At 43.2% G+C, this 22,065-nt stretch overlaps 1 protein-coding gene across 1 annotated transcript in view; it reads left to right on the plus strand.

The window, feature by feature from the left end:
* The window catches only part of LOC121552786 (centrosomal protein of 85 kDa-like), an 89,091-nt gene extending 67,036 nt beyond the window's left edge, over positions 1-22,055 (plus strand). Inside the window, exons 4-13 of the mRNA XM_041865817.2 lie at positions 7,118-7,203; positions 10,964-11,081; positions 11,251-11,490; positions 11,647-11,799; positions 12,614-12,768; positions 12,891-13,008; positions 13,399-13,449; positions 16,239-16,346; positions 18,162-18,345; positions 19,120-22,055. Of these exons, the coding sequence (XP_041721751.1) occupies positions 7,118-7,203; positions 10,964-11,081; positions 11,251-11,490; positions 11,647-11,799; positions 12,614-12,768; positions 12,891-13,008; positions 13,399-13,449; positions 16,239-16,346; positions 18,162-18,345; positions 19,120-19,283 (1,377 nt within the window). The 3' untranslated portion in view covers positions 19,284-22,055. The remainder of the gene's footprint in view (positions 1-7,117; positions 7,204-10,963; positions 11,082-11,250; positions 11,491-11,646; positions 11,800-12,613; positions 12,769-12,890; positions 13,009-13,398; positions 13,450-16,238; positions 16,347-18,161; positions 18,346-19,119) is intronic.
* Positions 22,056-22,065: the final 10 nt, after the last annotated feature.

Consider the following 22,065-nt stretch of genomic DNA (forward strand, 5'->3'; position numbering starts at 1 on the left):
AGAAATCTCGATCGACCAACAGCCTATCGACCAAACAATCGACCTGTCGACTAAATGGGGTCAGCCCTAACACTGTGTATGTGGGACATATTATACAAGATGATTTGGTTCCTGGTTCTTTAGGCTCGTTGTGTGTGTGTTTATATTTCCCTGTATTGTGCAGATAAATAAACCCAGCTTCCTAATTGAAACTTGTTGTTTGGCATTTCCAGCGTTCAGCAGGCAGCAGCCCAGTTGGAGCAGCTGTTAACTTCTGGTAATGGAATTGGTTGGAATGACTGTGTGGAGAAAGAGAGCAAAATGTGTTCGTTAGATGGACCACTGGAAAACCTGTTGCCGGATAGACAGAGATGTACAGGATGGTCTTGCTCTAGGACCAGTGACAATGAGAGGTAACCTGATACTGGGTCTAGGGCTGGCTGCTGGGGTAAGGCTTAGGTCTCTCGACGGTTGGTGTATGAAATGAAACCGATGCAGTATAAAAACGTGTGCGAGGTTAGCAGTGACACCATCACCCCTGCTGTGCCCATGACCTCAGCCAAAGGGCGGTGGGTGTGTTGTGTTGCGTGCTATCAGCTGGTAGGGGATGACAGCTATGCCCTAGACCAGGCATTCACCCCTGATGTTAAAGTAAATCCCCCCCAGGCCCGGCCCAAGAGCCTCCGACTGAATGGCGACACACAAGCCCACCCCTCCACTCATCCCCTCCCTCTTAACATACTCTCTCACTTTCTGTGTGTCTCTCGCGCTCTCTCTGTCTCTCCCTCTCAAGTGAACAGGCTGATCTCTTTCACCATTGATTCCCAGAGAAAGTGGTATCCAGCATACAATGCCATTTAGTTTTTAGTTCCATGTACAAAATCGATGTCGTTTCAGCGGCTATAGAGCCACACTCCAGTGGGTTTCTTCCTGTTTACTGAGATTATCAAAGAGTGAAATGTCAATGAAGTAAAGAGGGCTGTTAAGAGTTCGATAGTGGACTGTTTTATCAGTATTGGTGCCTTAGTGACTAGTGTGACCTCTTAAAGGTGATGGAGAATCTACTGAATAGGGAATTTCCTTATGCTGGATGGATCCCCAGATCATTCCCTTGTGTCCTCATTCTCTCACAGCAATGTCACTGAGAGAGGCAGGACAGGACAGAAACCATCAGTCCTAATTTAGACCGTGGTCTGTTTGGACAGTGACTTCCGCTCCCTGAGGGTTGTTCCTGCTCCCAGAGACACACAGAGTTTCCTCTACACAGGGACATCTCCTCAGCTTGTCATGCTCTGTATTTACGCTCTATTTAGACCAGCCTAAAACAAAAGGGAGTTGCGGCTTTCCTCCATTTCCTTTGCAGCAAAACACGTAAAACAAACACGTAAACACTAATGCTTGGCGATATTGTCAGAGCTAACGAGCATTGACGTATGTTTTTAGCCTTGTCCCAGGCCTGCTGTGTGTCTGTGTGGTGATGAGAGGGCCAAAGCCAGCAGTGGCACCCAGACCCTGTCCCGTCTTACCCTGTCCTGTCCTGTCCTGTCCTGTCTTACCCTGGCCTGTCCTCTTCACACAGCTGCTCAGTGTTGTGGAAACTCCCCACCTCTTGTTTGTTGTCACTACACTAAAGCCTCGTGGGGGTGGGTCCTCAGCACCGTGTTCTACCAGGGCTAGAGAGACAGAGAGAAGAGCTGTACAGCTGATATATGACCCAGCAAACCAAAATTGGTTCTGTGAATGTTCCCACAACATTCATTAGGTTGCCCCAAAAGTTCTAATAACACAAAAACTGTCCAGTTGTGCTTATGATTATACAATGTTTGTATAAATAATTCGCCTGATGTTGCAAGAATGTTCCCAGAACACATTTTGTCTGTTCTTTAAAGGTTCCCAGAATGTTTCATTAGGTTGTGGGAACAGCATGGGGACGTCACAAGAGATATGTTCCCACATTTTGTTTGCGGTTCTAAAAACATTACTGGGACATTGTGTTATTACATTACCTGGAAACCTAATAAGAACCTTCCGGGAATGTTCTATGGTGGTTGTTACAAATGTTGTGCACAACATTTTAGTGAGTTTTAGGAGAACATTCCATTTAAAAACATTTTGTTATCAAAAACATTATTTGAATGTTTTAGGGATGTTATCATACTAATGTTAGATAGAATCCTAAATAGAACTTAAACGTGCACTATGCAGAAATCGCTCCGTCATTTCCTGGTTGCTAAAATTCTAATAATTCGCCTAATTTCAGTTTTTGACAAAAAAAAGCAAGTATAGTGTAGAGAATCATTGTACCATCTTACCCGTTTTGAAATCTATTTTCCGTAACCAAAAATATTTTATTTTCAGATGTTTGAAGCTGGTGTACGAAACCAAAGTAAAAGACGCAAAAACAAAACTTAAGAACGGGAAGCATAGAAATAGCGCACATAGAACAGATCTACTGCTTCTTAGACTTGCTTTCAATGAGAATCACAGATCTTTAACGCACATTTCTACGTGAATTATGTCGGGTCGCCCAAATATTGCAGGTTTAATGGGAATGTTAGCTAATGTCCTGGTAATGTTCCCGGTTTGCTGGGGAGGGCATTAATAAGAGATGTATTTTTAACCTGGTGGCAGGCAGGTTAACTCAAAGTCTGACCATCACTGGAACTATTTTAAAGAGAGGATTACTGAGGGGTTACACACATCTGATAAGAGGCGCTGTAAAACGAAGAATGTGGTTATGTGTCCAGGATCCATGTTATTGGTGTGCATTGTTTGTGCACATAGCACCATAGCACCTAGGGCTACTAAGGCTGAAGTGGATGGTGACTGCCAGACCACCACAGTTGTCAGAACGAGATCCTAGTGTTGTAGATACAATGTCCAGTCCACCATATCAGGATACCTACGGGATTCTCCAGGGTTTTAGATATGGTTTCAGGGTTTTAAATGTTTCTGTTGAGCTATACGCTGAGTGTACAAAACATCAGGAACACCTTCCTAATATTGAGTTGCAACCCCTTTTGCCCTCAGAACAGCCTCAATAATGTTGGGGAATGGACTCTATAAGGTGTCGAAAGCGTTCCACAGGGATGCTGGCCCATGTTGACTCCAATGCTTCCCACAGTTGTGTCAAGTTGGCTGGATGTCTTTTGGGTGGTGGACCATTCTTGATACACACGGGAAACTGTTGAGCGTTAAAAACCCAGCAGCGTTGCAGTTCTTGACACACTCAAACCGGTGCGCCTGGCACCTACTACCATACCCCGTTCAAAGGCGCTTAAATGTGTGCTTTGCTGAAGGAGGGACTGGTGCACTTCACAAAATAGATGGCATCATGAGGAAGGAAAATTATGTGGATATATTGAAGCAACATCTCAAGACATCAGTCAGGAAGTTAAAGCTTGGTCGCAAATGGGTCTTCCAAATGGACAATGACCCTAAGCATACTTCCAAAGTTGTGGTAAAATGGCTTAAGGACAACAAAGTCAAGGTATTGGAGTGGCCATCACAAAGCCCTGACCTCAATCCTATAGAAAATGTGTGGGCAGAACTGAAAAAGTGTGTGCGAGCAAGGAGGCCTACAAACCTGACTCAGTTACACAAGCTCTGTCAGGAGGAATGGGCTCAATTCACCCAACTTATTGTGGGAAGCTTGTGGAAGGCTACCCGAAACGTTTGACCAAAGTTAAACAATTTAAAGGCAATGCTACCAAATACTAATTGAGTGTATGTAAACTTCTGACCCACTGGGAATGTGATGAAAGAAATAAAAGCTGAAATAAATCATTCTCTCTACAATTATTCTGACATTTCACATTCTTAAAATATAGTGATGATCCTAACTGACCTAAGACAGGGAATTTTTACTAGGATTAAATGTCAGGAATTGTGAAAAACTGAGTTTAAATGTATTTGGCTAAGGTGTATTTAAACTTCCGACTTCAACTGTATATATATATTTACCCCTTTTTCTCCCCAATTTTCATGATATCCAATTGATAGTTACAGTCTTGTCCCATCGCTGCAACTCCCGTGCGGATTAGGTTAGAGGCGAAGGTCGAGAGCCATGCGTCCTCCGAAACACGACCCTGCCAAGTCGCACTGCTTCTTGACACTGCTCGCTTAGCCCGGAAGCCAGCCGCACCAATGTGTCAGAGGAAACACCGTACAGCTGCCGACCGAAGTCAGCGTGCATGCACCCGGTCGTCACAAGGACTCGCTAAAAACCCTCCCCTAACCCAGACGACGCTGGGCCAATTGTGCACCGCCTCATGGGTCTCCCGGTCGCGGCCGGCTGCGACACAGCCCGGGATCGAACCCGCTGCGCCATTCGGGAGGCCACTTTTTTATTTATTTTATTGTTAGACATAAAAGACTATAGAAACACCAGGAAATCAGCTCCAAGTGATTGTAATTTTGAAAATCTGTTCCCAAGTATTCCCACGCATAATAGAGAGATACATGTGATCGTATACAAATGAATGCAAGGTTTGTAATTATTCTGTTTTAGTCAAATATTATATAAATAACTCATTTTTGTCTTTCCGATTAAAAAGACGATCATGCCTACTGAACATGACTCGGCTCTCTCTGCCCTGTGCTCCTGCAGTAGCTGGGAGCGAGGACATACCTGACCTTATAATGGGACCTTTTCAGCACCCTGTTAGAAGGGCATAGCGTGATCTCTGTGACAGCTCCTCACCAGGGGCCCTGCTTCAGCCCAGCCATCTGGCACATAGACCTTGTTATGCTATATAGTATTGTTATGCTATACAGCCTTGTTATGCTATATAGTCTTGTTATGCTATACAGCCTTGTTATTCTATATAGTCTTGTTATGCTATACAGCCTTGTTCTGCTATATAGTCTTGTTATGCTATACAGCCTTGTTATGCTATACAGCCTTGTTATTCTATATAGTCTTGTTATGCTATACAGCCTTGTTCTGCTATATAGTCTTGTTATGCTATACAGCCTTGTTATGCTATACAGCCTTGTTATGCTATACAGCCTTGTTATGCTATACAGCCTTGTTATGCTATACAGCCTTGTTTGGATAAAAGTGTCTGCTAAATGGCATATTATTATTATTATGCTATATAGTATTGTTATGCTATATAGTCTTGTTATGCTATACAGCCTTGTTATGCTATACAGCCTTGTTATGCTATATAGTCTTGTTATGCTATACAGCCTTGTTTGGATAAAAGCGTCTGCTAAATGGCATATTATTATTATTATTATTATTATTATTATGCTATATAGTATTGTTATGCTATACAGCCTTGTTATGCTATATAGTCTTGTTATGCTATATAGCCTTGTTATGCTATACAGCCTTGTTATGCTATATAGCCTTGTTATGCTATACAGCCTTGTTATGCTATACAGCCTTGTTATACTATATAGCCTTGTTATGCTATACAGCCTTGTTATGCTATACAGCCTTGTTATGCTATATAGTCTTGTTATGCTATACAGCCTTGTTATGCTATACAGCCTTGTTATGCTATATAGCCTTGTTATGCTATACAGCCTTGTTATGCTATATAGTATTGTTATGCTATACAGCCTTGTTATGCTATACAGCCTTGTTATGCTATATAGTCTTGTTATGCTATACAGCCTTGTTATGCTATACGGCCTTGTTATGCTATATAGCCTTGTTATGCTATATAGCCTTGTTATGCTATATAGTCTTGTTATGCTATATAGTCTTGTTATGCTATACAGCCTTGTTTGGATAAAAGCGTCTGCTAAATGGCATATTATTATTATTATTATTATTATTATTATTATTATGCTATATAGTATTGTTATGCTATACAGCCTTGTTATGCTATATAGTCTTGTTATGCTATATAGCCTTGTTATGCTATACAGCCTTGTTATGCTATATAGCCTTGTTATGCTATACAGCCTTGTTATGCTATACAGCCTTGTTATACTATATAGCCTTGTTATGCTATACAGCCTTGTTATGCTATACAGCCTTGTTATGCTATATAGTCTTGTTATGCTATACAGCCTTGTTATGCTATACAGCCTTGTTATGCTATACAGCCTTGTTATGCTATACAGCCTTGTTATGCTATATAGTCTTGTTATGCTATACAGCCTTGTTATGCTATATAGTCTTGTTATGCTATACAGCCTTGTTATGCTATACAGCCTTGTTATGCTATATAGTCTTGTTATGCTATACAGCCTTGTTTGGATAAAAGCGTCTGCTAAATGGCATATTATTATTATTATTATTATTATTATTATTATGCTATATAGTATTGTTATGCTATACAGCCTTGTTATGCTATATAGTCTTGTTATGCTATATAGCCTTGTTATGCTATACAGCCTTGTTATGCTATATAGCCTTGTTATGCTATACAGCCTTGTTATGCTATACAGCCTTGTTATACTATATAGCCTTGTTATGCTATACAGCCTTGTTATGCTATACAGCCTTGTTATGCTATATAGTCTTGTTATGCTATACAGCCTTGTTATGCTATACAGCCTTGTTATGCTATATAGCCTTGTTATGCTATACAGCCTTGTTATGCTATATAGTCTTGTTATGCTATACAGCCTTGTTATGCTATACAGCCTTGTTATGCTATATAGTCTTGTTATGCTATACAGCCTTGTTATGCTATACGGCCTTGTTATGCTATATAGCCTTGTTATGCTATATAGCCTTGTTATGCTATATAGTCTTGTTATGCTATATAGTCTTGTTATGCTATACAGCCTTGTTATGCTATACAGCCTTGTTATGCTATACAGCCTTGTTATGCTACAAGAGATTAGTCACCCACTGATGCAATGTTAAAGAGACGCCTGCCTGCCTGGCCGCAACACCCTCTCCCACACGCCTGCATAGAGGAGGGCTAGGTTATACAGGATATACTGTAGGAATGTGTGAAGGCACAGTGTGTGGAGGTGTACATGAGCTTTGAAGACAGATGGAACGTTTTAATGAAGCTGTGGCTCGTGTGTTTGGATAGGGACTACAGTAATCTCTTGCTTGGGTGTCTCTTAGTTAAACCTTTATATTGATGATGATGATGATGTGTATCGGCCTGTTTACTAGATGTTATTGTAAATGCGCTGATCGACGTGTATGTTTCCTGTGCAGATGCTGGGCGGAGCCTCCCTTCCTGTGAACACTCTGGTGAAGATCAAAGAGGGCCTGCTGCGACAGAGAGAGCTAGAGATTGACAGGTCAGTAATACAGAGTACAGAGGAGGGTGGACATTTAAACCATCAGGGCTGCACTGAATCATTGGGCCAAGCAGGGGAATGAATTTAGGCTGGAGAAAAACACACCACAACAATTCTAGGAGGAACACACCAACAGCCTTATTGTGTTGGAGCAGCAAACATGTCTGTCTGAGTCTCTATACACCTCATTATATTCCACCACTGTGTCTGACTCTGTTCATCACAGTAGGAAAAACATTGTGAGAGAAAGTGTCCCTTCCTTTCAGGGTTGTCATTGCCCAGGGGAAGGTTTAGTGCACTGGAGTCTCTGATATGATGGGGCAGCACCGCAGACATCCTGCATTCATTTTTCTATGGGCCACACACTGTCACGGTCACCCCCTCGAGGCACAAATACACACACAGACACACATTTTTTCAATGACCTTGAGCAGATGTCAGTGTTGGGGCATGCGGCCACACACGTCCGAGGTGTCCCCTTTCAGAGTGGCAGGCTGGCGCTGACAGGACAGGCTGGGCAGTGCCAGGGGAGGGGAGTGGACAGGACAGGGTCACCCACCACCCCCCACCCCCCACCCATATATTATTGTAGGAAATACAGGCAGAGGCACAAAGCAGACACACAGCACAGAGACTTACCCTGCCGCACCGACACATAGACTGGCATTAACATGAAAGGCTGGACCGGCTTTGAATTGGAGAGATCAGTGTGTAACCCAGCCATTGATTTATATATACACTAGATGACTGATAGGGGACGCTGTGCTGGAGCCACCGTGTCTCCATCTTGGAACTCCCCCACCATTGTAAAAAATATTTTGGAAGCTATAGAAATGCATTTATTAATGTCTACATTAATTTTTGCCACACTTATTCTATTACAGACACCTTAATGCATACTTAAAAATTATATGATGAACAAAAATATAAACGCAACATGCAACAATTTCATAGATTTTACTGAGTTACAGTTCATATGAGGAAATCAGTCAATTGAAATATATTCATTTGGCCATAATCTATGGATTTCACATGACTGAGAATACAGATATGCATCTGTTGGTCACAGATACCTTATATTTTTGTGCATTCAAATTGCCATCGATAAAATGCAATTGTGTCCGTAGCTTATGCCTGCCCATACCATAACCCCACCCCCACCATGGGGCACTCTGTTCACAACGTTGACATCAGCAAACCGCTCGCCCACATGACACCATACACGTGGTCTGCGGTTGTGAGGCCGGTTGGACGTACTGCCAAATTCTCTAAAACGACGTTGGAGGCAGCTTATGGTAGAGAAATGAACATTCAATTCTCTGGCAACAGCTCTGGTGGGCATTCCTGCAGTCCGCATGCCAATTGCACGCTCCCTCAACATGAGACATCTGTGGCATTGTGTTGTGTGACAAAACTGCACATTTTAGTGTCATTTTATTGTCCCCAGCACAAGGTGCACCTGTGTAATGATCATGCTGTTTAATCAGCTTCTTGATATACCATACCTGTCAGGTGGATGGATTATCTTGTCAAAGGAGAAATGCTCACTAACAGGGATGTAAACAAATTTGTGCACAAAATTTGAGAGAAATTAGCTTTTCGTGCGTATGGAAAATGTCCCAGATATTTTATTTCAGCTCATGAAACTTGGGACCAACACTTTACATGTTGCATTTATATTTTTGTTCAGTGTATTATGTGAGCTAAACAGAAAAATGCAAAAATATATAAAAACATTTTCCTTAAAGTATAATTTTTTGAGATTACTAATGTTACTGGCCCCACTACAACAACAAAATACTTAAATACATGTAATTTTGTCCTTGAATCATTTAATTGAAATACTGTAGAATTCCATTCATTCCTATGGAGGACTGCTCCTACTGGGGAGTGCCAATATGGCTGACCGGTGGCTTCAAAGCCTCTCAATGGCAAATACATAGCATCAGCAATCCAGTGTTTATATACAGTACATATTTGAGCCCAGCCTACACATTCTTTAGACTGGTCAACTGGTGGTACCTAGGCGTTATAGTGAATTAGACAAGATGCTATGTGCATTAGGTATGGCATTAATGGTTTCCTACCATTATGTTTCTAGTCATGAGTTGGGTTAACAGTAGGCTGTTTAGGGTGTTCAAGTCAGGACTTTCTCAAGTGTATGGCTCCTTATTGATTATCACCCTCAATGTGACACAAAATAATGAGAAAACAAGCTCATTTCACCACCAGGTGGCAGTCTTACCCAAACCTACATACACTGAGTATACCAAACATTAGGAACACCTTCCTAATATTGAGTTGCAACCCCCCCCCCCTTTTTGCCCTCAGAACAGCCTCAATTCGTCGGGGCATGGACTCTGTAATGTGCCGAAAGCGTTCCACAGGTATTTTGGCCCATGTTGACTCCAATGCTTCCCACAGTTGTGTCAAGTTGGCTGGATGTCCTTTGGGTGGTGGACCATTCTTGATACACACAGGAAACTGTTGAGCGTGAAAAACCCAGCAGCCTTGCCGTTCTTGACACACTCAAACCGGTGCGCCATACCCCGTTCAAAGGCACTTAAATATTTTGTCTTGCCCATTCACCCTCTGAATGGCACACATGCACAATCCATGTGCAGTCCCGTGTAGCTCAGTTGGTAGAGCATGGCGTTTGCAATGCCAGGGTTGTGGGTTTGTTTCCCACGGGGGACCAGTATGAAAAAAAAGTGTCTGCTAAATGACTAAAAAAATGTCTTAAAAATCATTATTTAACCTGTCTCCTCCCCTTCATCTACACTGATTGAAGTGGATTTAACAAGTTACATCAATAAGGGATCATGACTTTCACCTGGTCAGTCTATATCATGGAAAGAGCAGATGTTCCTAATGTTTTGAATACTCAGTGTACCTGAGTTTGACCAGTAATTTGACCAGTTTCTCACAGCAGGAAAATAAACCTGCAGCAACAGGAAATGTGGATTATAATTAATGTACATTTTTGTAGGGGTCGATACATTTTTTGTTAGGATAAGTCTGACATTTTAAAGTGGGAATTACAAACTTTAGAAGGTTTTTTTAAACCTTGAATACACTACAAAACAGTGGTCAAACTAATACAGTATATCTGTACACAGCATTTAGTATTCCTATCTCGATCCAGTAGCATTAATCAACACTCCCATTTTATTTTGCTGAAAGGCAGAAAATGTCAAGGAAAGAGCTACATACAGGTATTAAGAGCTGATTATAAATATGTAAAAAAAAAATCAGGGTGGGGGGTTAGGGAAGTGACATTGTGCTTGTCTCATCAGGATAGCATGCAGCCAGCACCCTCCACAAGAGAAAAATATTAGACAAGTGATTTACACTGAGAGGAGATTGTGTCACACAGCCTTAATCTTCATGTTTTACTGGCCAACCAGGGCCCAGAAGAGAGCACCGTATATTACCACCTGTCCACAACGCTGACTCAGAAGTACACAGGGCTAGATATTTATGCTATATGCTATAAACTCTAGTGGCATTGAGATGGATGTTGTTATATATTGTTATTATATGTTGTCCTACATGATCCACACAGAGTGGGCATTCATTGGCCTGTTGCCTGTGTAATATGGATAATGGAGAGAGCTGGCACTGTGTGACCATTGATTATTTTACTGTGTACCTCATAAGATGTTTTTACATGTTAGTATGACTTGGATATCAGTATACCTGCTTCTGTAATCAATGGTGATGTGTCACTGACATGTTATGTCTGATGTGTGTTTTCCAGACAAAAGCAACAGATCTTACAGCTCCATGCCCGGATCAGGGACAATGAGCTGAGAGCGCAACAGGTCCTCCAGAGCCAGAAGGGGCGCTGTGACGACCCCTATCTACTTAACGCTAAGGTAATAAAGCCTATTCTACTGTATCAGTAACAACCCAACTGTCTGAGAACTAATGTATCTCCTTGTCTACACCACAGCACACACACAACACACACACACTCAGGGTCACTCAGAGAGATGAGCCAGGCTGCTACCGACTGAGAACTAATGTATCTCGTCTCTTTTCCAGGAGTCTCCATATGACAGTCCTGTGGCACAGCTCCATCCACAGCTCCATCCCCAGCTCCAGCCCCAGCCCCAGCTCCATCCCCAGCCCCAGGTCCCAGATAGGGTGAGCCATCTGTGCTGTGACAAAGGGGAGCTGGGCCGTAAGCTGGCCGCTGCAGAGCTGGAGGTCATTCACCTCAACGAGTTCCTCAAACAGAACACCCAGAAATACACAGAGGACATAAAGAAGCTGGAAGAGAAGGTGACCAATGGGCACATTACACAGATCAACCATAACACTAGCCTCACCACAACCCTAATCCTAACCCTAACTCTAGTTCATGTCCACACCCCGGATCAACCCCAGTCAAAATCCTAACCCTAATGAATGTAATCAACCCTCTCTCCTGCCCTTCAGATGAAGACGCGCGACCGCTACATCAGCAGCCTGAAGAAGAAGTGTCTGAGGGAGAGTGAGCAGAACCAGGAAAAGCAGCAGAGGATAGAGACCCTGGAGAAGTACTTGGCTGACCTGCCCTCCCTCGATGAGGTCCAGACCCAGGCCCAACAGGTAGTTGGACACCTCAGGGTGTCGTCTGACTGGCTGACCGCTGGGGCTCTGCTAGCATCTCTACTGACATCTCTGCTAGCATCTCTGCTAGCATCTCTGCTAAGCTTCTTAGTCATTTGATGGCCATGTTAGAACATTTTCTTTGTATTATTATGAGAAAGTACATGGGCTAGCCTGTATGATCTTGATGTAGTTATAGGGTTAAGATTAAAGGCAAGTTTCTAGTGAGGGTTAAAGTTTAAGGTTAGTGGTTAATTGGATTTGTGGTCACTGGTCAGAAAGCTCCTTATTTCTGCCCTCTCTAGCGTGGCCAGATAGTGAGACCCTGCTAGCGTCTCTGCTAGCTAGCGTCTCAGTACTAAGCTAACACCTGGTAATGGAGCGGAGGCGTATCTTCATTACAGCTCTGTAATCTCATTAGACCTGATAAAATCAGCCATTTCAGGCTGCATTAGTGGTAGTAGTGGAGTGGGATGAGATGGGAGTTCAGAGTGGCTATTAACAGCCTCCGGTCAACAAGAAGATAATAGATGATGTCTCCTATTGTGTTTGCCCTGTCTATCTTTACTGTAATGATAATTAAATCATTGTCAGACAACGAGATTCAATTTGTTAATGGTAATAAGAACCAAACAGTGTCAATGTTATTTAGTGGTTTGTGTGTAGTGTGTACTGATATTCCTTTGCTCAGGTCAGTCTTAGTTAGTGGTCTCTTTGTACTTATGTTCCTGTGGTGTGTGGTTGGGACAGTCACAGATAGTGTGTGTATAGTCCTAATTTTCTGTTCCTGTGTGTGTTTATAATAATAAATCAGCTGAAGGAGGTTCAGGGGAAGGCCCAGGGTCTGCAGGACACAGTGGCTTGTCTGGAGAAGAGTCTGGAGGAGGGCTGCACCGTACTGCAGGCGAAAGAGGACCTGATTGAGACCCAGTGCAAGAGGGAGAAGGAGCTGGTGGCTGCTGTACAGAGGTATGATAGAAATACAATAGCAATATTCCTCTGCAACTCCTCTTTCTAGTTGTAACAGCGTGTCAAAGCTGGTTAGTTGTGGTTGTGTTGATGACAGTTGTGTCTCTCCCTGGTTCCCCCAGCCTGCAGGAGAAGGTGGAGCAGTGTCTTGAGGACGGGGTCCGGCTTCCCATGCTGGACCTAAAGGAGCTGGAGGTAGAGAACTCACAGCTACAGGAGCAGCAAGCCACCACCACCAAGGTGAGACGCAGAATGCATACACACACACACACACACACACACACACACACACACACACACACACACACACACACACACACTTAAAGCTAAGATAATAAAATCTACTGTATCAGTAACAACCCAACTGTCTACCTACTATACTGTTATTCCCAACTGGCAGAAGGTTTCAACATTTTCAAGCTTAGTCTCAAGCTTTGTCATTTGTTGACATATCTGGAACTTTTTAAAAGACTGAGAACTAATGTATCTCCTTGTCTACACCACAACACACACACACACAAACACACACACACACACACACACACACACACACACACACACACAGGGTCACTCAGAGAGATGAGCCAGGCTGCTACCAGATGTTTACAATGCCTCTCTGCTCTTTTTCAGCTGATAGACAATCAGAAGAACCAGATTGAAAAACTCACCCTTGAGCTGACGGTAAGACCTGCTATTAGGGGTGTAACGGTTCACCAAACCCACAGTTCAGTACATTTTGCGGTTTTGGAGTCACGGTTCAGTTTCTGATGAGTCATAATACCTGATGAGAGCACCATCAGGAATAACAACACTGGATTTTCTTAAATGAAAACACCCAATTACTCATCAACAACAACACTAAAATAAGTAAGTGACTGAAATCACTTGTGTGTGTGTGAAATCAATATGTAAACAGGGCTCAGACATTGTATAGGCCTACAGTTGTGGTTGAAAGTTTTGAGAATGGCACAAGTATTGGTCTTCACAAAGTTTGCTGCTTCAGTGTTATGTGATATTTTTGTCAGATGTTACTATGGTATACTGAAGTATAATTACAAGCATTCCATAAGCATCAAAGGCATTTATTGACAATTACATTAAGTTTATGCAAAGTCAATATTTGCAGTGTTGACCCTTCTTTTTCAAGACCTTTGCAATCCGCCCTGGCATGCTGTCAATTAACTTCTGGGCCACATCCTGACTGATGGCAGCCCATTCTTGCATAATCAATGCTTGGAGTTTGTCAGAATTTGTGGGTTTTTGTTTGTCCACCCGCCTCTTGAGGATCGACCACAAGTTCTCAATGGGATTAAGGTGCGGGGAGTTTCCTGGCCATGGACCCAAAATGTCAATGTTTTGTTCCCCGAGCCACTTAGTTAGCACTTTTGCCTTATGGCAAGGTGCTCCATCATGCTGGAAAAGGCATTGGTCGTCACCAAACTGTTCTTGGATGGTTGGGAGAAGTTGCTCTCAGAGGATGTGTTGGTACCATTCTTTATTCATGGCTGTGTTCTTAGGCAAAATTGTGAGTGAGCCCACTCCCTTGGCTGAGAAGCAACCCCACACATGAATGGTCTCAGGATGCTTTACTGTTGGCATGACACAGGACTGATGGTAGCTCTCACCTTCTCTTCTCCGGACAAGGTGTTTTCCGGATGCCCCAAACAATCGGAAAGGGGATTCATCAGAGAAAATGACTTTACCCCAGTCCTCAGCAGTCCAATCCCTGTACCTTTTGCAGAATATCAGTCTGTCCCTGATGTTTTTCCTGGAGAGAAGTGGCTTCTTTGCTGCCCTTCTTCACACCATGCCATCCTCCAAAAGTATTCGCCTCACTGTGCATGCAGATGGACTCACACCTGCCTGATGCCATTCCTGAGCAAGCTCTGCCTGGTGGTGCCCCAATCCCGCAGCTGAATCAACTTTAGGAGACGGTCCTGGCGCCTTCTTCACAACAATTGAACCTCTCTCCTTGAAGTTCTTGATGATCCGATAAATGGTTGATTTAGGTGCAATCTTACTAGCAGCAATATCCTTGCCTGTGAAGCCCTTTTTGTGCAAAGCAATGATGACGGCATGTGTTAACGAGAGAATCACTGACATGATGGCAGCTGGTCCTTTTGTGGGAGGGTTGAAATGCAGTGGAAATGTTTTGTTGGGATTAAGTTCGTTTTCATGGCAAAGAGGGACTTTGCAATTAATTGCAATTAATCTGATCACTCTTCATGACATTCTGGAGTATATGCAAATTGCCATCATCAAAACTGAGGCAGCAGACTTTGTGAAAATTAGTATTTGTGTCATTCTCAAAACTTTTGACCACGACTATGTTATAATGTTTTCTTACAAAGACAAAAATATGTGACTCTCATAAAGGGAGCGCGTCTGTAGCGCGGTACACTCCAGGGTAATGTGAAGGGCTGTCACTGTTAAGTGGCTCTCTGTAGCCCTGGAGGTCCATCCATATGTACTAAGCGCAACACATGGTGCGTTAGCCAATTCATTGACACATTTCGGCTTTAGCTTGCTTATATAGTGCGAGTGGGCGCAGTTCGTAACGTCGCTCGAGCACTTTCATGAGGTGCTGAAACCCCCTATTCTTCTTAACCACTGAGAATCTGTAAACATACCTATCGCTCTTGTAATTTCTTTGGCCGGGTCAGAATCAGCTGCGAATAGCTGCTTGAACGCAGAGTGGAAACCAAAGTTGTGTTGTTTTTTTTGTTGCGTTTCCAACATGCTCTGGTGGTAGGAATACTGGGGTGTTGTCGGCGTAAATGTGTCAACATGTTTGAGGTGTTGGCAGCTGCATAGGCCATTCTCGTTGGGCAGTGGCGACATACTCTCTCTGTCCATTGCCGTTGTAATCTACTGGGAAGACAAAATGTTCCCAAACTGAAGATTTAAATAATGATTGAGAATCCTCCTGGTTTATCGACCACACCACTCGCCATTGTACATAACTAGTTCCCGGCTGCGCCCCACTAAAGGACAGTTTGAAATGCACCAATTAAGATTTTAAATTTTGATAACAACGTGCGCATAGGATTTAGTTGTTTTAACGGAATAGCCTGAAATGTTTTTTTTTTAACTCAGATTTAATCCAGAGGCATAACCTATAGGCCTAGTGTTTTTATTTTCTTGTTCACAGTTCGGACTGAAACGAGGTCCAGATACTGAACGGTTCGGTATCAATGTGTACCGTTACACCCTTACCTGTTATTAGACTTTACTTTGGTCCACAGTATGCTTCAATCAGGCGCTGTTGTAGTAGTAATGTTGTGCGTCTGTCCTTGAGTGTGTCTGTGAGTGATGATGACTATGAAGAAGATGATGATGACTATGAATAAGAAGATGATGATAATAATGTTGAAGATGATGATGATGATGACGAAGAGGATGATGATAAATCACCACTGTCATCAGAGCAGTATACAGTATGTGACGGCTGTCTTATTGTTCTGTTGCAGGCTGTAGAGCAGAGGCTGCAGAAGGAGCGATGTCTCTCCCAAGAGCTCCAGAAACAGCTGCAGGAGAAGGGCGAGGACCTGGCTTCACTCTCCAACACCCTCCACCAGGTAACCAGCCCCACACGGACGAGCCCTGCGCTGCCTCTACAAACATGTTCATGTAAAGAAGGCTACTCACCCCAAAGTAGGACTATTCTTGGGAGCTGACATTTTTTTATTTCTCTGATTTTCCAACCCAGGGCTAGAGTGGGGTAGCTAGCTAGTATCTACTGTAGCTTGTAGCTTCCTCTCTCTCTCCACTCTACATCCTGACAGACAGTTTTCTCTGTCCCAGGTTTAGCTGGTGATGGGGAGGTCCATTCACCACCATTCTGTTCCTCTACAGGCCCTTTTTGTCCTCAGATCTTTTCATAGCAGCAGAGTCATGAATAACCCAATATGGCCCCTTCAGCACCCCCCACTACTACACGGACCCAATTAGAATTCATGGTGTCATTTTTCAACTCCCCCGCCCGTCTCAAGGTGAGGATGAGCCTGGCGCTAAAAGGTCTGAATTCATGCAGGTGGGAATGTGTGTGTGTCTCCTGTACATAGGAGAGGTAGAGTGCACACACACACGGCTGACGCCACAGCACCATACGTTATCCCTCTGACAGGGACACAAAAGGCAATTATCAGCTGGAAGATTCCGCCGCCTGGCTCCCACAAGGGAAGGTTGCTGGTTTGGAGAGAATGGAGGAGTGTTGGCTGGCTGACCTTGCCTGGCTCTGCAGTGTGACTCCCAGGCAGCTTGTGTCTGAAGGGACAGAGAGACATGACAAGATGAGGTAGTCTACGTAGTATCACTGGTTTTAATTTGACCGTGCCCTCCACTAATCTGTGTGGCTCGTGAATGTTGGAAGCTGGGTATTTACCTGGACACATACTCTATGTCCCCTCCAGCACCGTGTAGAGCGATTTCACTCCCAGCATTACATTTTTGTAATTTAGCAGACGCTCTTATCCAGAGCGACTTACAGTAGTGAGGGAATACTTTTTCGTACTGGTCCCCCATGGGAATCGAACCCACAACCCTGGCATTGCAAACACCATGCTCTACCAACTGAGCCACATGGGTGGGTGCCTTTCGTTACATGGAGATGAAATGGAGATGAAAGAGAGAACTTTTAGTGGTGAAATGGCCTCCATCTTGGGAGAGCAAGAAGTTGGATAATCGGTCCTAAAATGACTTTGCAACAACTATTACCTTTCTGCCCCCTCTGTGGGTGTTAGTGTTGCTACGATACCGCATTATCCTGTTGAGTTATAATGATGGTGATTATTATTCTAATTTTCTACTTGGTATTCTGTGAGACATTTAGAGAGACTCATTTGAAAGTGTATATTTTAACTGTTCTGTTTCAAAGCAAAGCCAGAGCGAGGGTGTTGGAAGTGTTGATGATCCACACAGGTTACAGTGGAGAACACACAGGGAGAGGCACACACACTGAGCTTTAGCCGCCAGCAGCAGCTCTTCAGCAGTTCTCCCTCTCAAGTTCACAGTTTTAATACAAATGTAACACAAAAATACACTGTAATAGACAAATCCATTTCTGTTCAGAAATAATAGTATGACTGTCATAGTTTTAATTGCGTGCGGCTAAATGCCCTTCTCCAGCGTTTTACAATGTGTATTTATTAATAAATGCAATCTTGCAGTGACAGAGAATACAAAGGACGCTTTTCAGCACAAAGGATTTAGCCAATTTGTCTCTCAATTCAGCAACACTTTATCTACTCTGAACTGGTGCCAAAATCCTATTAATATTGGGGGGATTTAGTGTTTTACATTAATTTACTGAACACTCCTGAGCTCTGCTGCATTTGCGTCCGTGTTTGATAATAAACCCAGTGTTGGTCTCTAAGCTACGTGTGTTTCTGCAGAACCAAAGGCAGTTGGAGGATGGCGTGGTGGTTGGTCAGGGCTGTGGGGACCAGGGGCCAGAGGCAGGGCCCCTGCTGAAGGAGATGTCCCTGTGTCTGCTGGACCTCAAGGCCCTCTGTAGCATCCTCACCCAGATGACACAGGGCAAGGAGCCCAACCTGGCACTGCTACTGGGCATCAAATGTAAGTAGATATGTCTGGTTTAAACCTCTTAGGCCGGGATTCAATCCGTTTTACAGTGAATGTGGTCTCCGCAAACGCAGAAACATTACAAAGAACGATCGGATTGAATTCCGGCCTCTCCTATCTGCACACACACACCTCCCACAAACTACTGCCATATGCAAACCCCACATCCGCTCCTCGGACTAGCTAATCTACTCAGTTGTAGGCTACTGAATATCTACTTCATAGTTTTTTGGCATCAACAGTAATTGGGTTTTTCCACTGAGGAAGATGTTACTTCACTAGCTACCTTACAGTTAATGAAGACTTCCCAACCATCTTTGTGATGTCAAATTACTTGAATTCCTTTTGAAAGTGACATTTGGTCCCACCTTCTATTCTGTCCACGTCGGCAGTAGGATGCACTTATTTCCCCTAAGAACACAGAGGGGGAGTCAGGCTGTCCAGGCTGTCAGCTCACAACAAGAAGCTCCTCTGAATACATGTACACTTCTTTCACTCTAGACTAGATAAAAGAGCTGTCACTTCCCCCCTTCAACCTCACTGGAGTACCCAGCACACACACTCGACAGAACCTTTTGCACAGCCACAGTATGATTAAAAATACACACCTGACAGAAGATACACATACACTCAGCATCTCAAAATCGAGCGTATTTCACACTCACTCAGTCAACATGATGCTCATTGACAGAATTTGAAATCTTGCAATGGTAGATTTGAGCTAAAGGCCATCATATTTTAGTGTGTTTGACTCTCTGACCCCCGTAGCGATGAGCATGTCAGGGGAGGAGAATGACAACTCTCTGGTGGAGGACAGCTTGCGGGCCAAGCTGCTGGAGGTTGGCAAGCTGAGGAAGGACATTGACGACCTGCGCACCGCCATCTCTGACCGCTACGCACAGGACATGGGCGACAACTGTGTGACGCAATGACAATGATACACCAGCCATGAGGGGCACCAACGCCCGTCTTCTCTTGTCACCGCCCAGCGATGGCGTGCCCACTCCCTCCTTCTCCCCAGGGCTACGGTTTCACAGCCAGTGAGGACAGGAAAAATCCTGATTGGAGGACAACCAGGAAGAACAGCGTTAAAAAATGAATAATAAACTAGATACTGTGTCAAGAGGCAGTTTTTTCTTTTTTATCCAGTTCTACGTGATGGAGGTATCCATCTCCAGCTTTCTGAATGTAGGATCAAGCTGTGAATAAAGTTTACAAGAAAGTCTTTTAAATAGGATGTTTTGATTTTTCAAATGTCAGTTGTGCTTCCTGTGTAATAGAATGAATTCCTGCATGATCATGTACATCGCTTCATGCACAGACTTATTTAGACCTGGAGACCCCTGGCCTCATAGATGCACAGAAGGGAGTATGAGCGTATGTTTGGCCACTCCCACACAATCTCACCGGCCAGTAGGAAACTGACTCACTGCTGCTGTCAAGTGCCTTCGTGTGTGACTGCTTCTCCACTAACCAGCTGTCCTCTTCCTAAGTCGTCTCCAACGGCAACCCATGGCTCTCCTCTCACACATCATCTCCGCAACGTGTGTTGTCCAAAGACAAACTCCCTCAGCTGTTGCTCATAGTCGCAAGTCGACACTGCGTAGTGGCACTTCTTCCCTTGGCTCCACAACATGCCCACACTTCCACAACAAACTGGCCAACCAAGATGACTGCTTGCGTTCCATTTCAGTATTTCCGGTTCCTTGTCATTATAGGCGTTTCTTCTGTGTGGGCCTTGTCATTATGGGCGTTTCTTCTGTGTGGGCCTGTGTGCAAATGGTTCGGCATTTGGGAAATGAATGGTTTTCAATGGAAGATTTCAGTGATGTGGATCTCCCCAGACTGATTATTTGGATAGTTATGTTTAATGAAAAGGAAATGACAGCATGGCAATAATACCCCCATTCATATTATTTGCTGTTGTATTGGTGAATATCTTAAGCAATATATTAACCCATCAGGTAATATTCAGGTGTTTTTCTAACCAAATTAAATTCAGGAATTGTTTTTAGGAGCTCAAAATGACTGTGGTAAGGTCAGGGCTTAATGCTGCCTCCCATGAGTTCCATGGGCTACGTTTACACAGGCAGCCCAATTCTGATCTTTTATCCACTAATTGGTCATTTGACCAATCACAGATCTTTCTCAGAGCTGATTGTTCAAAAGAAAAAAAGAACAAAATTGGGCTGTCTAAACGCAGCCATAGACACCTATTTGATTGAGACTGTAGACCTAATGCAAAAAAAAACAAAGGCATCACTTCTACAGTGTAGGCACACATTACATTACCTACTGGGACTCGTATCTTATTCAGTCAATATAGGCCTCCAACCTCTACCACACAGTAGAGGGGGCTCTTTAGAGTAATGGATCCATGGTGTAATCATTGGTTATTCTGTTTTACTTCTTTGATCGATTGCTGTCGTTCCCACTATTTGTCATAGGAATACTCCTCTTGCTTGATCTCAAACTAATTGGAAAGTGAATTTTAGCGAGCCGGTCATGACAACCAACACATTACTGTTTGCTATAAGGCAGGGTTTCCCAAACTCAAGATTGATTATTTGAATCAGCTGTGTAGTGCTAAGGCAAAAACCAAAATGTGCACCCCTTGGTGTCCCGAGGACCACGTTTGGGAAACCCTGCTATAAGGTTATAATGTATCTACAGATACTGTCATTTATCCTGGTGACAAATGGTGTTAGAAATGGTAATCAGTTTAGAGCCAAGTATATTTAGCATGTTTCGAAGTAACCGGTTTTAAATGGACTTAAATGTAGTTGTGCTAAGAACAATTTACATTGCAGAGTATTCTATTATACAGTCGTATTCCCAATCTTTAAAAAAGGAAACGTGTATGAACTATGTAAAATGTTTTGGCAGGTTAAGCTAAGGAACAAAGGTTGACTCAGGCCTAGATTCAAACCATACCACTGAAGATCCGAGTTATAGCGCCATTTAAATGTAAAGGCAATTTCCGATTGGGCTGACATATGCAGCGTTTACCATGATTGCAGTCTCTGCAAACATTGCTGTTAAATTGCACAGGTCTTCAGCAGTACAGATTGAATCTAGTCCTAAGTGTTAGATGGCAACTAATATACTATGCAATGTCACATGCACCAGCTAGCGCCTCCCATTCAGTAGCAAATATGAAATGTTATTGTGCCTTTAAATCTATGCAGCAGATAAGAGCGCCTGTATATCTCTATTGACATGTGTCTGGAGACATGTAACTAACTATTCTGCATCATATGTAAATAGGACTGAAGGACATTAGGCTACCCTTTACACTGTATGATTACAGAAATGCTAAGAATATTTATATATAGTGCCACTCAGGTAAAGTAAAGCCATAGCAGGCTCTTGTGAAACCTGAAGAATGTACTCAGATGCACAGAACAGTTAGGCACCATGTATGGCATCCATTGTGACGTGTAGGTCTATGGTGAGGGTATAGTGTTGTGCTCATCTAAAGGAAAATGGGTGTGGTTGTCATGGCTGTGTGCACTGGACTAGGAGCCACTGGTTGGCTTTACTGTACATAGGAATTTCTCTGTAATGTTAAGCTTTTAGTTTTGCAGCTAGTTTTTATGAATGCCAAAAGGTTTATTTATATACAGTGTTCCTAAAAGTATTTTTGAATTTTTTAAGGCGTGATTGTCATTTGTACAGATTGCAAATAAAATATTTTTCTATAACTGTTTGTGA

Source organism: Coregonus clupeaformis, chromosome 36 (assembly GCF_020615455.1).
Source record: "Coregonus clupeaformis isolate EN_2021a chromosome 36, ASM2061545v1, whole genome shotgun sequence".
Lineage (NCBI taxonomy): Eukaryota > Metazoa > Chordata > Actinopteri > Salmoniformes > Salmonidae > Coregonus > Coregonus clupeaformis.